This window comes from Diospyros lotus, chromosome 5 (genome assembly GCF_014633365.1).
Source record: "Diospyros lotus cultivar Yz01 chromosome 5, ASM1463336v1, whole genome shotgun sequence".
NCBI classification, from domain to species: Eukaryota; Viridiplantae; Streptophyta; class Magnoliopsida; order Ericales; family Ebenaceae; genus Diospyros; species Diospyros lotus.
In genome coordinates, this window is record NC_068342.1 from 36382459 (window position 1) to 36395398 (window position 12940).

The 12940-nt window shown below is 30.8% G+C and overlaps 1 protein-coding gene across 1 annotated transcript; it reads right to left on the reverse strand.

Annotated features, from left to right (window-relative positions):
* Window positions 1–8647: 8647 nt before the first annotated feature.
* LOC127801316 (protein CASPARIAN STRIP INTEGRITY FACTOR 1-like) lies at window positions 8648–9810 on the reverse strand. Its single transcript, XM_052336303.1, has 3 exons — window positions 9639–9810; window positions 9253–9308; window positions 8648–9166 (listed from the first exon to the last, which is right to left on the reverse strand). Exons 1-3 carry the CDS (start codon window positions 9718–9720, stop codon window positions 9035–9037), a joined length of 270 nt encoding a protein of 89 aa, XP_052192263.1. The 5' UTR covers window positions 9721–9810; the 3' UTR covers window positions 8648–9034.
* Between the last annotated feature and the right edge of the window lie 3130 nt (window positions 9811–12940).

A 12940-nucleotide genomic window follows, 5' to 3' on the forward strand; every position in this document is an offset into this window, starting at 1 on the left:
GTTGTACCTTCCGCTACAGGCCGCTGGTACTTTTTCATTAAACATTGTACCATGGCCGCCTTCGTTTACTTTTTTTTTTTTTTTTTTTAATTTGTATCTTGTGGGTGTTAATGTTATTTCGACGGTGAAAAGGTTAGTGGAGGAGCCGCTGCCCGCCGGTGACTTCTGTGGGACGCGGAGTGCGCAGTACGCATACCATGCTTTTAAAGTCACACGTCGGTATCACGGAAATAATTTTTGGAAAGATTCTGCGACTTTGCTTTTTATGCCTGATTTTATTATCTTAATTAAACATCAGATTCCTTTCCTTTATTTTGCTTAGTTTATTTAATATATATATATATTTATTTATTAATGATCCGACCAGCAGGCAGCAGGGGGAGATAGATATATCATTAATCTTAATTAATCTTTAAATATTTTAACATTAGCTATTATAAACAATTTAAGAGTACCTTGACTAATTTTTAAAAGTTTAAGGACTAATTTGACAAATTTTAAAATTTCAAAAAGTGATCAATTTATCCTAAAAGACCCCTTCACAGGTGTTTTGAGACATTTTTATAAACATCCATCCATTTATGATAGCATATTTTTGATATTTCAACTTCTTATGTCAGGTTAAATAAAAAATACATTTACTTTACAAACCATCCATATTTAAAAATATAATCACTTGGACCCAAAAAACTTGTCTATTTCTATTTCTGGATTATTTTTTTTTATTTTATATAAAAATATCAAATTTCAAAAGGTGACAGCGATTTCTTGGAGACTTTTAAATTTGTATGAACAGTTGAAAGTGGTTCCATTCCATTTGGCTTTTATGTCAACCTTACCTTGCATTAGGCTAGTTGGCTAATATGTCAATCCAATGTCAACCACTTTACTGTCCATTCCCATTCCCATTCCCATTCCCATGTGATTGTCAAAAAATAAAATAAAAAGAAAAAGAAAAAGTAGATAACACCTTTTTTTTTTTTACTTTTTGATGCTAAAATACAATATTACACAGTCACCCATTATATTGCCTTTTGATATTATTTTATATAATTATTAAATAATAAATTTATTAGACAACTCCCCATATTTCGCGTTAGATTAAAATTAATTTTTCACATGAATGTTATTATTATTATTTATTATGTCTCAAAAGTTTAAAATAATTTTTTGAACTAAAAGGTGTAAATTTGGAGTACGGGAGGGACCCATACAAATGTGTAAAGTAGATAATTTTGATATTTGAAAATTTCTTCAAATATTTCAAAAAAAGAATAAATAATTATCCATAAAAAATTTTAATTCTAAAAAGATTTTGAAATATTGAAATAAATATCATGCGTAATAATTCTAATCTTAATGGGTTCCAAAATGCCAAAATCCTGAATTAGGAAAAATCAAGGTAAACGTTATTTGTAAGAATTCTAATTCTAACAAAATTAAAAAAAATCAAGATAAACGTTATTTACAATAATCTTAATTCTGGATTAATTAAGATGACTCCATACCCCTCTATAAATAGGTAAACACTTACCCCCGTGGCATAAGTCAAATGACGGGTAAATGATATGCTGTATTTAGTATCAATAGGTCAAGAGTTCAATATTCGATTTAGACAAGAGCCAAATGTCGGTCTACGATGTACCTCCTCTTTCGAAATCAAGGACACGAGTGGCAGGGGACTACGTAAGGACGATAATCACAATAAGTAAATACTTATTCTTAAAAATGTACATTTTTTATACTAATTTTAATACAATTTTTATAATCTTCAGTGTCTGATTTAAATATTAAAGTGTTTGCTCAAGGAATTTATTGCACCCTTTGACTATTTTTTTTTTATAGACTCGGACGATTTGACGACAATATTTTTAATAAAAAAATATATTATTATATCTCAACAATAATAATAATAATAATAATTATTATTATTATTATTATTATTATGTTGTCTTCCTAAATCCCAACTGAATACATGGATATTATTTTTTTTCCTAACAAAGTAATATTGATTAAATATTGTTGTTTGTTGAATTTAGGGATTTATTTTATTCTAAGGCAACGTGTTGGGAAGAGGCATGGCTGGGTGTCCACGGCTACTAATGTAGAAGTCACATCTCGTGGATGGGTTCGTCAAACAAAACAAAAATATAATTGAAGTTGTGAGGTACGTAGGTAGGTTAAACCACTGCTGCCGTTGACTACATTACATGCCAATGCCAGCCAACACATTACTTACCTAAGTTTATCTTCATTAATTAAAGCTGCTCGTACTTTAATTTAAAATTGTACATTAATAGTGAGTGACGATGTATTATGTCCATCCATCTAATTGCGTGTTTTATTAGATTTCTGCAAACAAATGATGACAGGTTAGAATAATAATCTCAAATCAAAGGAACAAATTAATGGGTCAACACCAACACCATGATTTGATTTCACAAGTCAAGCTTAATAAAATTTCCCAATCACATTCACATTTTTTAATTCACACTTCAAGAAGGACACCTTTCCTTGTTGGTATTAAAAATTGGATTGATTGTCTGTCCTTATCTGTAATATTACATTATTATTATTAAAATATTAATTGTAGTCCATCTTAAAGGCTAATTAATAAGCTCAAGTAACTTCTTGGAGGATGAAGTGTATGTACTACGTACTTTTGATAGTAACAAATGTGTTGACTTGACTGAGGGGCAAGAGTTTGGGTAGTTAATGGGTGGATGATGAAATGTCTTCAATAACAAGTAGAAAGATACGTGAGGGATTGCTTGGGATTGGATTTCGAATAGTTGAAGTTAGGCGCGCGTCACAACGGGCTTGGGCTTTGGCGATTCAGTTTCGTAATCCTACGTAATGGCAAATAATTGATTTGATTAAATTAAATAATAAGTCAAAGTATAAGTCTACATTCTTTTTATTATTTTTAGATTATTTTTAATTTTTCAAAACACTCAAAATGATTTACTTATCCATTTTTTAAAACACACAAAAAATTTATACACAAAACAAAAAACGCCAACATCACATTTTAGCTACAGCCAAAACAAGCTATTTGAGTCCAAAACGCGCACCATCCTCCCAACATCTAGGTTCGACTTTTCCTTATCTCTTTTCTTCTCTTCAAGGCTCGATTGTGGATTGCGTCCTCCACTGCCATCAACGTTGTCGACCACCCCCTGTCGTTCAACCGTCGAATGGCTGAGCATTGCGACCGGCAACTTAGATCCATTGAACGGTCGTCGTCGATCGCCTCTCATCACTCCCCTTGCATCGCAACCAACAACCCAGATTCGCTGCCGAATGGCCATCGTTGTCCGCCTCCAGCCATCGTCGCCGTTCGAATCGCGGTCTCGTCTCGCCTTTGTCGATCGGTTTTTGGGTTTCTAATTAGGGCTTCAATTTTGGAATTAGGGTTTAATTTGATGGTTTATAAATTTGACGTAGTTGTAATAATCTTATACAATAGTAATGAAGGAGAATCAAAATATGTATGTAAGTTTTTTTTTAAATATTAAATTGAATATGTAATATGACTTTTCTCTATTGATTTTCCTTTCCAGTAACATTTTCAGGATTCTGTCAGTATATCATTTGTGCTTGAATGTTTTTGTTTTGGATCTGAATAATATTATATTAATGGATGACATATGATAAATCAATATTCTTACTTTGTGATTTACAATTCCTTTCTCTAACATATATAAATCCCGAAATTAACGTCATATTTTAATTTATAAGTAAAAATAAATTTATTATGGAATTAATAGTTGAGTCAAATCGAAAATTACTTTAGAAAGCACTTTGCAATTTCAATGCATTATATATATACAGTTTGATTATTAGTTATCGCTTGTATTACAGTTTAAAGTATTTGAATCAAATTTACAATTTACTTTAAATCAAATTTATTGAATAAATATTATAAAATATTTTTTTTCAAAATTTCAAAATAAACGCCTTTTTTAGTTTTCTGTTTTAAGAAAAATAATTTTTCAAACTAACAAATACACATCCTAATCATGAAAAGTATATGAAAAAAATAGAGATATACAATGAGATGACATTGTTGGAGGAAAGGATATGACAACTAGAAGTTTTGTCAAGTCATTCAATGATATAAATCTTAATGTGATGTTGAAAGTTCAATCTATTCTCTTGTATGATAATGTTAACATAGAGGAGATACAAAAACCAAAAGAGACATCATGATTTAATGTATCTTCTAAGGGAGCGTTTGTTAAAATGAGCAAGATAAGGTGGTATTAAGATAAAATTGTGATGCTTTTCGGATTAAGATATGGAATGATCAAGATAAGGCCGGGAAGCATTTCAAGATTTCTATCAGACTATTTGTTAAATTTTTTAGAATCCACTAATAATTGTATTTTTTCTTTTCATGTGTTTGTTAATACATATGATAAGTACCAAGATAAGGTTTTTTTTACCAAAATATCCATATTATCAAATTTATGATTAAAATAGTATTTTATGATTAATATGAATTGTCAAAAAAATTAAAATTAAAAATAATATTTTATTTTTCAAATTCATGTCCAAAAATAAATTTAAAAAGAGTTGAAAAGAGTTAAATAAAATATATATAGAGAGAGAAATTTAAATTTTAAAAATTAATGAAATGAATAAGGTTTTTTAATAAATTTAAATCTTTAAAATGCATTAAATGGCATTAATTATCTTACAAGAGGCAGATAAGTAATTCAGCCTTATCTTGAAAGAGTAAGATAAATTTATCCGAGGGAGGAGGTCGGATAAATTTATCTTGAAAGGGGGAGATAAGAGGTCACGTGAGGCCTTTTCCGAAAATGGTCAGATAAGATTAATAAACACGTTAGAAATACCAAATATCCGGAATGCTTCCTATATCTAACATTTTCTCTCTCTTATCTTGGTTAACAAACACCCCCTAAAAAAAGATCTATCCAAAAGAAAGGTTGCAATCTTAGTTGTATTTTAAGATACAACTGTTTCAATCTTAATTGTATAAGTTAAAAGAAGTGGCCATTGCAATTCGAGAGCTAAGCAAACATTGATATTGATGTTCTATTTGAAATGTTGACGAATGTAGAAAATTTTGATGAAGTTACCCTTGCCATTGTCTTTGATTACTTAGTTATGAAAAGACTGCAAATGTTTTTTTGCCTTTTTGGCCATGAGTGATAGATTGAGAAAACTTTGGGTGCAAGATTTTATCAAGGGAGATGGTGTGTGGATCGGGATTGAGATTAGCATCATATGGAGCTAATATTGTCAATGGCGTTATTTGAATTTAAACTCATATTTCTTATTTTATTATGGATCGGGATTGAGATTGAGATTAGTATCATATGGAGCTAATATTGTCAATGGCGTTATTTGAATTTAAACTCATATTCCTTATCTTATTGTGGACTTACAATTATTAATATTGTACAATTGATGAAATTCATATTTTTTGATTATGTATGCTGAACTTTTAATATTGTACAACTAATGATTATCAGCAAACTTGTTTGGATCATATTTGATATTATTATGTTTTGATATTTATTATTTTTTTAATCTTTATGCTATAAATTTGAAGATAAGAAAAAAATTATAATTTTCTAAGTGCTCCCCAAACACCGGAAATGATTTTTTAGCAAAATTTGTAAGTTACAGCTAAACAATAAAAAACACATTTTAAGAAATTATTTTTCCTTAACAAAACAGTTTCCCCAAACAAACGGAGCCTACGCCAATAAACCCATCTTGCTGACGAGAAGTTTTGTAATATTTGCTCAACCCATCTACTTTCTGATGTGACACTTCAAGCATTTGTAGTTGGGGTCTGTCTTTGGGAAAGATCGCTCGTATTTGGGCCCAAAAGCCCAACAATTCATAGTCCAAATCAATAGGCGGGCTTTGCAACTGAGCCCAAATTAAACATCCATTACCATGAGCTAGGCCCAAATTAAGCATCCATTTCATGAGTTTTTTTTTTTCTTCCTTTTTTTAGATAAAATCATAAAAAAAAGGAGCCTAGATAAAAGGCATTACAAAAGAAGGATATTAGAAGTTGCATAACATATCATAAGATCTAAATACAGTGATTATATACAAAAAATAACTAAAAATAAACCCTAAACAATATAATCTAACGATAAAACAAATTGAGTATTGAGTATATACAAGTATTAATGAAATGAAATAGCATTGTTTAATAAACCCTGAGAATCAAAATGTATGTGATCAATCAAGCAAAAGTGGGTAGAATTGGCCCAATTTTGACAATCGAACTTTTCGTTTTAGGGTCCCAATGGCTATAGACAGAGGCAGATCCAGGAATAGATTTGGGGGAGAACTGATCTACAGATCTATAGGTCATTTCAATTCACTCTCCCCCAAATAATCTAAATATACGAGATAGATTTGAGAAAGAGCTGAGCTGACCCTTCTTAGATCGTCTCTAGCTATAGATGAAATATCTTAACAACATGCAATGAAATCAATGACCCCTTAAGTTTTGAATCAATGACTATCTTTATAGGATTTAGAGGTTGAATGTCTTTTTAGCATGAAGTTTACCAATAAGGGAGTTATCTCCAAGTTGAAAATTTTGAGATTGAAGGGTTTAAAAGATAATTGTACTCTAAATCCTTGAGAGAGAAACGATGGACTTGAGTTTGATTTGATTTATAAGAGTACATGCATGATGATGAGTTAATTAATTCTGTATTCCATTGATCAGAAATTGTTTCAATATTCAATTGGTTAAATTATTACTTATACATATGTATTTCTCTTTTTTGTTTTGAGACATTCTCATTTACAAAATTATTGCATTAATTTACAACATTTCATCTTGTGATATATATTTTTATACCTAAAGTCACTAGAATAGTTTTCTTGGACAGAAATTATACCACACTCAATCTCACACACTCATGAGTTTGATCTTAAGAACAGATTCAATGAATTCAACAGAAATGATAAATATAAACAGAATTAAAACAAACAAGAAACAGAAACACAAATCACAAATACCATATTTTATTCCATTTCAAATTGCCTTTTTGGACAACCCTACATCTAGTCTTGAACCCTCTTGAGCAGTCTTCTTTATTCAAAGAATGATTAGTTACACCAAACCTGAATACACCAAACCTTCGCCCTAATATTACAAAGCTATCAAACTCTAATCTTTCTCTCTAATTATGAATACTCTTACAAACAGAAAATTGAGAACTCTACAACTCTCTTGCTATTCTTTGCCTTCTATTTATAATAGTGGGTGTATATCTTACTGAAGATATAAAATACTTAGGGCCTGTTCTCTTTGCTGTTTTCAACTCGTTTTGAGTTTTCAGTTTTTCAAAACACTGAAAACACGTTCTCTTTCTTGTTTTTAAAAACGCATTTTTGAAAACAAAGAAAAAATTTGTAAAGAAAACCCAAAACAACATTTTGTTGTTTTGGGCGTTTTCTGTGAAAACACGCCCAAAAAGTCAAACACGGAAAACGCACAATTCACACAGCGCCGCCCCCCCTCCTCCAATCTCGCATCTCCTCTCTCTCCCCTCTCTCAAGCCTCGACCAAAAACACCGCGCGCTGCCATCTCCGTCGACCTCGCTCGCCATTATCGAAAGCCGCCATCTCCATCGCTCGTAGACCCTCTATTTTCTGTCTCATGTCTTCTCCGACTTCTCTCCAAAACACCCAAAATCGCAAAAGCGAAAACACAACACCGCATCTGCCATCGCTGTTAATCGCATCCGCCACTGCTACCACGACCACCGCCGTCGACCGTGCCCACCACCGGTCGTGCGAGCGGTAGTCGACCACCCACCGTCGCTCCCCTTGCATCGCGTCCAACATCACCGTCTCCTATCTGTTCAACTGCCAAATGGCCGACCATCGGGCTCGCCACCGCCCACCGCTGTCGCCCGACAACCCCAGCCGTCGCCTACCGCCGTCGACCGACCACCCCAGCCACCACTGTCGTTCGAATCGTGGCTCCCTTCACTGATCTTCATCTTCTTTCTGCGCCTCTTCTTCTCTGTTTTATCTTTTATCTATTCATTTTTTATTTTAATATTAAATTTATTTTGATGTCTAATTTTCATTTTACTTCATTCTTTGAATACTAAATTTGATTTTTTATTTCTTTTTTTTGATTTATAATTTATTAATAACTGTTATAATTTACTTTAAATGAAATTTTTTAAATAAAATATCATAAAATAGCATTTTACAAAATTTTAAAGTAAACACGTTTTCTAGTTTTCTGTTTTAAGAAATAATTTTTCAGAATGACAAAAAGAACGCGTTTTCAGAAATTTCAAAATAGACGCTCAAAACACAAAACTCAAAATGAATTCAAAACTCAAAACTCAAAATTGAAATACAAAGAGAACACCACCTTACAGTTTTATCCCATAACTTTTACTAATTACAGTTTTCGATTACAATTTTTATTTAATACTTCATTTGTCTTCAAAAAACACTGTTTTCACTTATTTTCTTATCCTATACTCTAAACAACTTTTAACATATATAATTATTGGATGAATAATCAATTATATACGTGAGGCATGATCAAGTATATAATCTATACAGCACTTATATAATGAGCAAACATGAACAAAACCTTAACCACACCCATAATAACACAGTAAATCTGCAACATATATTATATAATAATCCCATAATATTCTTGTAGCATGCAGAGAAAGAACTGAGATACACACACACACACAGATATATATATATATATATATATATGGTACATATATGCTTCATTATGGGAAAGCCATTTAACCACAAAGCTAGCTAGCTAGGGTTTTCCCAAACTCTATCATCCTCTCCGATGGTTACCATACACACATCACACATATATATACACACGCACGCACGCATGCACACACACATATATATAGAGTAAAGGGTACTACTAATACTGCAGTTTATAATATATCTATATATATATGTATCTATATATAAGATGAGTCGCCAATACATGCTGAAAGATGGATGATGGACGATGGACGATGATCAGTTGGGTATAAGTTTGAAAGGAGGCTTCACAGATGCAGGGGCTGGATCATAATTTCCGTAGTCTTTGGTGTTGGCTCTTAGAATCCTTTCCTGCACCTTGTGCTGCAGTTCCTCCATACCTGACACGTCCTATATAAATATATATATGGAAAAACAAATTAATCAGAACAATGAATCAAATTAATTTGAGAGAGAGAGAGAGAGAGAGAGAGAACCCCATGATTATCTTTTGCTTTCATTTCCTTGGCCAAGCTCCGAACCAGTGGTCGGCCTGCGAAGGAAATGTATTATATAAATTGCTTTTTTCAGTGTATGAATCTCGAACTATAAATATTCTCAGATTCTTGAATGAATATTTGGGTATATGTAGCAATGCCAATAAAGATGAAAAAGTCAGTAATTAAGGGCACATGCCATGCACAAAGAAAAGCATAATATTAAGCCACGAGAAGTTTAACCGTAAGCCTCAAAGAAAATTGAACGAAAAACAATTCAAATCCAGTTGACTGGATCAAGTTAATTCATCGACCCAGCTCTTCTTTCCTGTTTGTTTGTTCATTAAACTAGATAGATATATATGTATATATATACACACACGAACCTGCAAATGAAGTTGATAGAAGTGAAGATGAAATGATGAGGAAGAGGAGAGTGGTCTTCTTAAGCAGCATCATGGAACCCATATTAATTGTTGATCAGCTACTGCTTTGATGATTTTCAAAATGATTGGTTCTCTTCTTTAGTTTGCTCTCTCAGGACTAGAGAATGGAACAAATGATGGTGTGTTCCTTTCTATATTAATATATTCCACAGAACATTAAATTAAATTAAATTAAATTAAACTTAAGCGTAGTGGCAGGAGTAGAGAGATAAATAAGCTGAAGACCCAGTTGGTTATTTTATTAGAAAGAAGGCACATCTTTATGCTTTTTAGTATAAAATTCATTGGAGAAAAGTGAGGAGAGACCACTTTTGTTGTTGTTGGGGCACTAAGTCTAAGGAGTTAGTGGATTAATTAATTATTTAATTAATATATCTAATCAAGTTAACAGTAAAGAGCATTGGCTCTTGTTGAAATTATCAGATTGCCCCTTAGCTAAATTTTGGCAAGGAAGTTCATAATTAAACCTAACTTTAATGTGCTGTACATGTGTGTTACCAGAATGCCAACAGCAACTGTGAAATTTGCTTTTTTTTTTAAGGGAATTCTGTATGTGTATATATATATATATATATTTGAAAAGTAGGAATTGTGGAAAGGAAATAAAAAAATAATTAAATCTATATTGTGTATGTAAATAAATAAATATATCTCTCAAGTAATCATAATGTTTAAATATTGTTATTGGTTAGTAATAAATATATTATGATTTGAAACATTTTATTAATTAATAAATTATTTATTATTTTAAATTAAAAACAAGATACAATAAACAACACGAACTTACTATAACTTGGAATACTCGTTAATATAATTGCTCATATATACTTAATTTAAGTAATTTTTTTTTATCTCTTTTGGCCATATAGGTCTATATAGGTCGATAACATTTTATGTATACAAACTGATAGTTATGGTTTAGAAAAAGAAAAAGAAAAAACCTCACAGTTATGGAAATATTTCATCCATATTACTAACTTTCTACATAAATATTTTATAAAAATATAATTTCCTTTTTATATATATGTAATTCACATCTGGCAGCTGCATATAGAGTTTTCAACATTAACTGAGTTATTTTTTTTTTTATAACTTAAAAAATTCGAGAGGTCTTCCATCATAGATATTTTTTAGCTTGAATCATCTCACTCATTTTAAAACTTACGATCCATCTTGATCCAGAATAATTTCACTATGAGTTAAAACTTGAAACGTGACTATTAGAATAGACTCAAGCGATCGCATAATAAACTCAGGAATTAACTAAGTTAACTTGCCTTTTCGAGTTATAAATTGAACATACACCTTTATCATTTTGGAAATTAGAATTAACGTGAACGGTCAAATGGTAATCTAATATTATGGTTTCTATTTTTTTTTCCAAAATCAAAATTTATGAAAAATAATTTTACATACATCTTTACATTCATTTAAGTAATTTCTCTTAAAATTTTGATGTTTAAGGTCAATTGTGCCCTAAAGTAGATGAAATACATGATCATAGTGCATGCTTTGGAATTGGCTGACCGTAATAGGTAGGGATGAGTAAGAGTTCGAGTAAATCAAACTAATCGAATAGAACCGAACCGACAAGTTCGAGTAATATAGGTTCAGTTGGTTCGATTTTTCACGATAGTGGTTTGGTTTAATTATTTTCCTCAAGATTTTCGATTATTTAGTTTGGTTGAGTTATTAATTTCGATTCAATTCGATTATTTTTTTAAAATTTTTATTTATTTGATTCGATTTTTTTAGTATTATTAATCAAATCAAACTAACAACCTAATCCTATTTTATTATGTTCGGTTTGGTTTTCAATTCAATTACAAAACTCAAAATTCGATTAATTTAGTTTCAATTATTTGAGGTCTATCAATCCGATTCAATTATATATCTCAATTTAATTAGTAATTTTCTATTAATTGAGTTTAATTATAACTTATTGCACACTCGACTTACTTGGGGATTAAACAAGTAATTAGTGGGTCTAATTGTAAAGTGATTAATTATAATTAGTAGTAGATAAATGATGAATGAGGTGGGCATAAAGTGGCAATTGTGGATGGATAGTGGTTTCAATTATCCATAACGATAAGGACAAGCCACCAAATACCAGGCTGAAAGGACAGGCCATCGGTGGAGCAATAAAGAGGAACAAGCACTTTCATTTCATGTTATAAAAATCCTAGACTATTTTAATTTCCTATTAATTAATTAATTAATAAATTCTAATCAAAAGGTAGCCTTAATTCGGTCGCTAGGTAGGGTGGTCCGGTCCCTTGACTTATTAGGTAAATCTTTCTTTCTTCGGTGAATCCGAATCCGACTCCTCTGCTCATCTTTTGACTCTTAATTTATTTGTGTATTTTAATCATTATATATTCATTGGCCTATATATGACCCGCTGGCTACAGTTAATGGATATACGATGAGCATTACGAGGTGCCCTTTTTGCTAAAACGCGATAAATTCAAGGGGTGATTTGATTGGAAAGATATTGTGGTCACCTTCTAATCTCGAGGAAAGAGATTGTTGTAAAAATAATATAAGATTAAAATAATGTTATAACTAATAATTTAAAATAATAATATTAATAATAAAAAAATTAGATGAGATTTTACGTAAAAAAAATCTTAAATAAATTAGAGTAAAAATTACGAGTAAAGATAGAAGATTTTACTGTGAAAAATAATAAGGATTATAATATTTCTTCTAAATCACAATAAGATAACAACAATAATCTCTCTCGAAGATATAAGAAAATTCTCTAATATTTTTAACACTATTTTTTTCTCTATAAATAAAATATTAGAATACTTGGAATTAAAACAATTGAGTTTGGGAAACCCAACTTATAGGCCTCTCCAACACATATTAGACGCGTTACATAGCATGGGTGGTGCTACATGGACAGCTTATTCAAAGTTGTCCACATGCACCTCTTGGTTGCCTTTAATTTTTTTTTTTTAATTTTTTCTTTCACAATTGTCAAAAAAAAGGTTATCATTTTTTGACTTCAACAATCTCCCACTTTGAAAATTAAATTGAGCATCAATCAATCTTTACATCATTTTTTTTTTCCTTGTCATTCTTTATTGCTTATGTCTTTACTAAGCCACTAGATGATTGACACCAAACAAACTTATTAGTATTGACCGCTTTTGTCATGAAATCTGTTAAGTTGTCTTTTCTATGAATTTTATGTATATCCACTATTCTTTCCTCCACCTTCTCACGAATAA

What these genes read in the sequence shown, in the direction of transcription:
- LOC127801316 (XM_052336303.1), bottom strand. Translation starts at nt 9,720, where the DNA reads ATGGGTTCCATGATGCTGCTTAAGAAGACCACTCTCCTCTTCCTCATC. An exon ending in TCTATCAACTTCATTTGCAG is followed by an intron (nt 9,309 to 9,638) that starts GTTCGTGTGTGT and finishes TTTCCTTCGCAG; the next exon opens with GCCGACCACTGGTTCGGAGC. An exon ending in AAGCAAAAGATAATCATGGG is followed by an intron (nt 9,167 to 9,252) that starts GTTCTCTCTCTC and finishes ATATTTATATAG; the next exon opens with GACGTGTCAGGTATGGAGGA.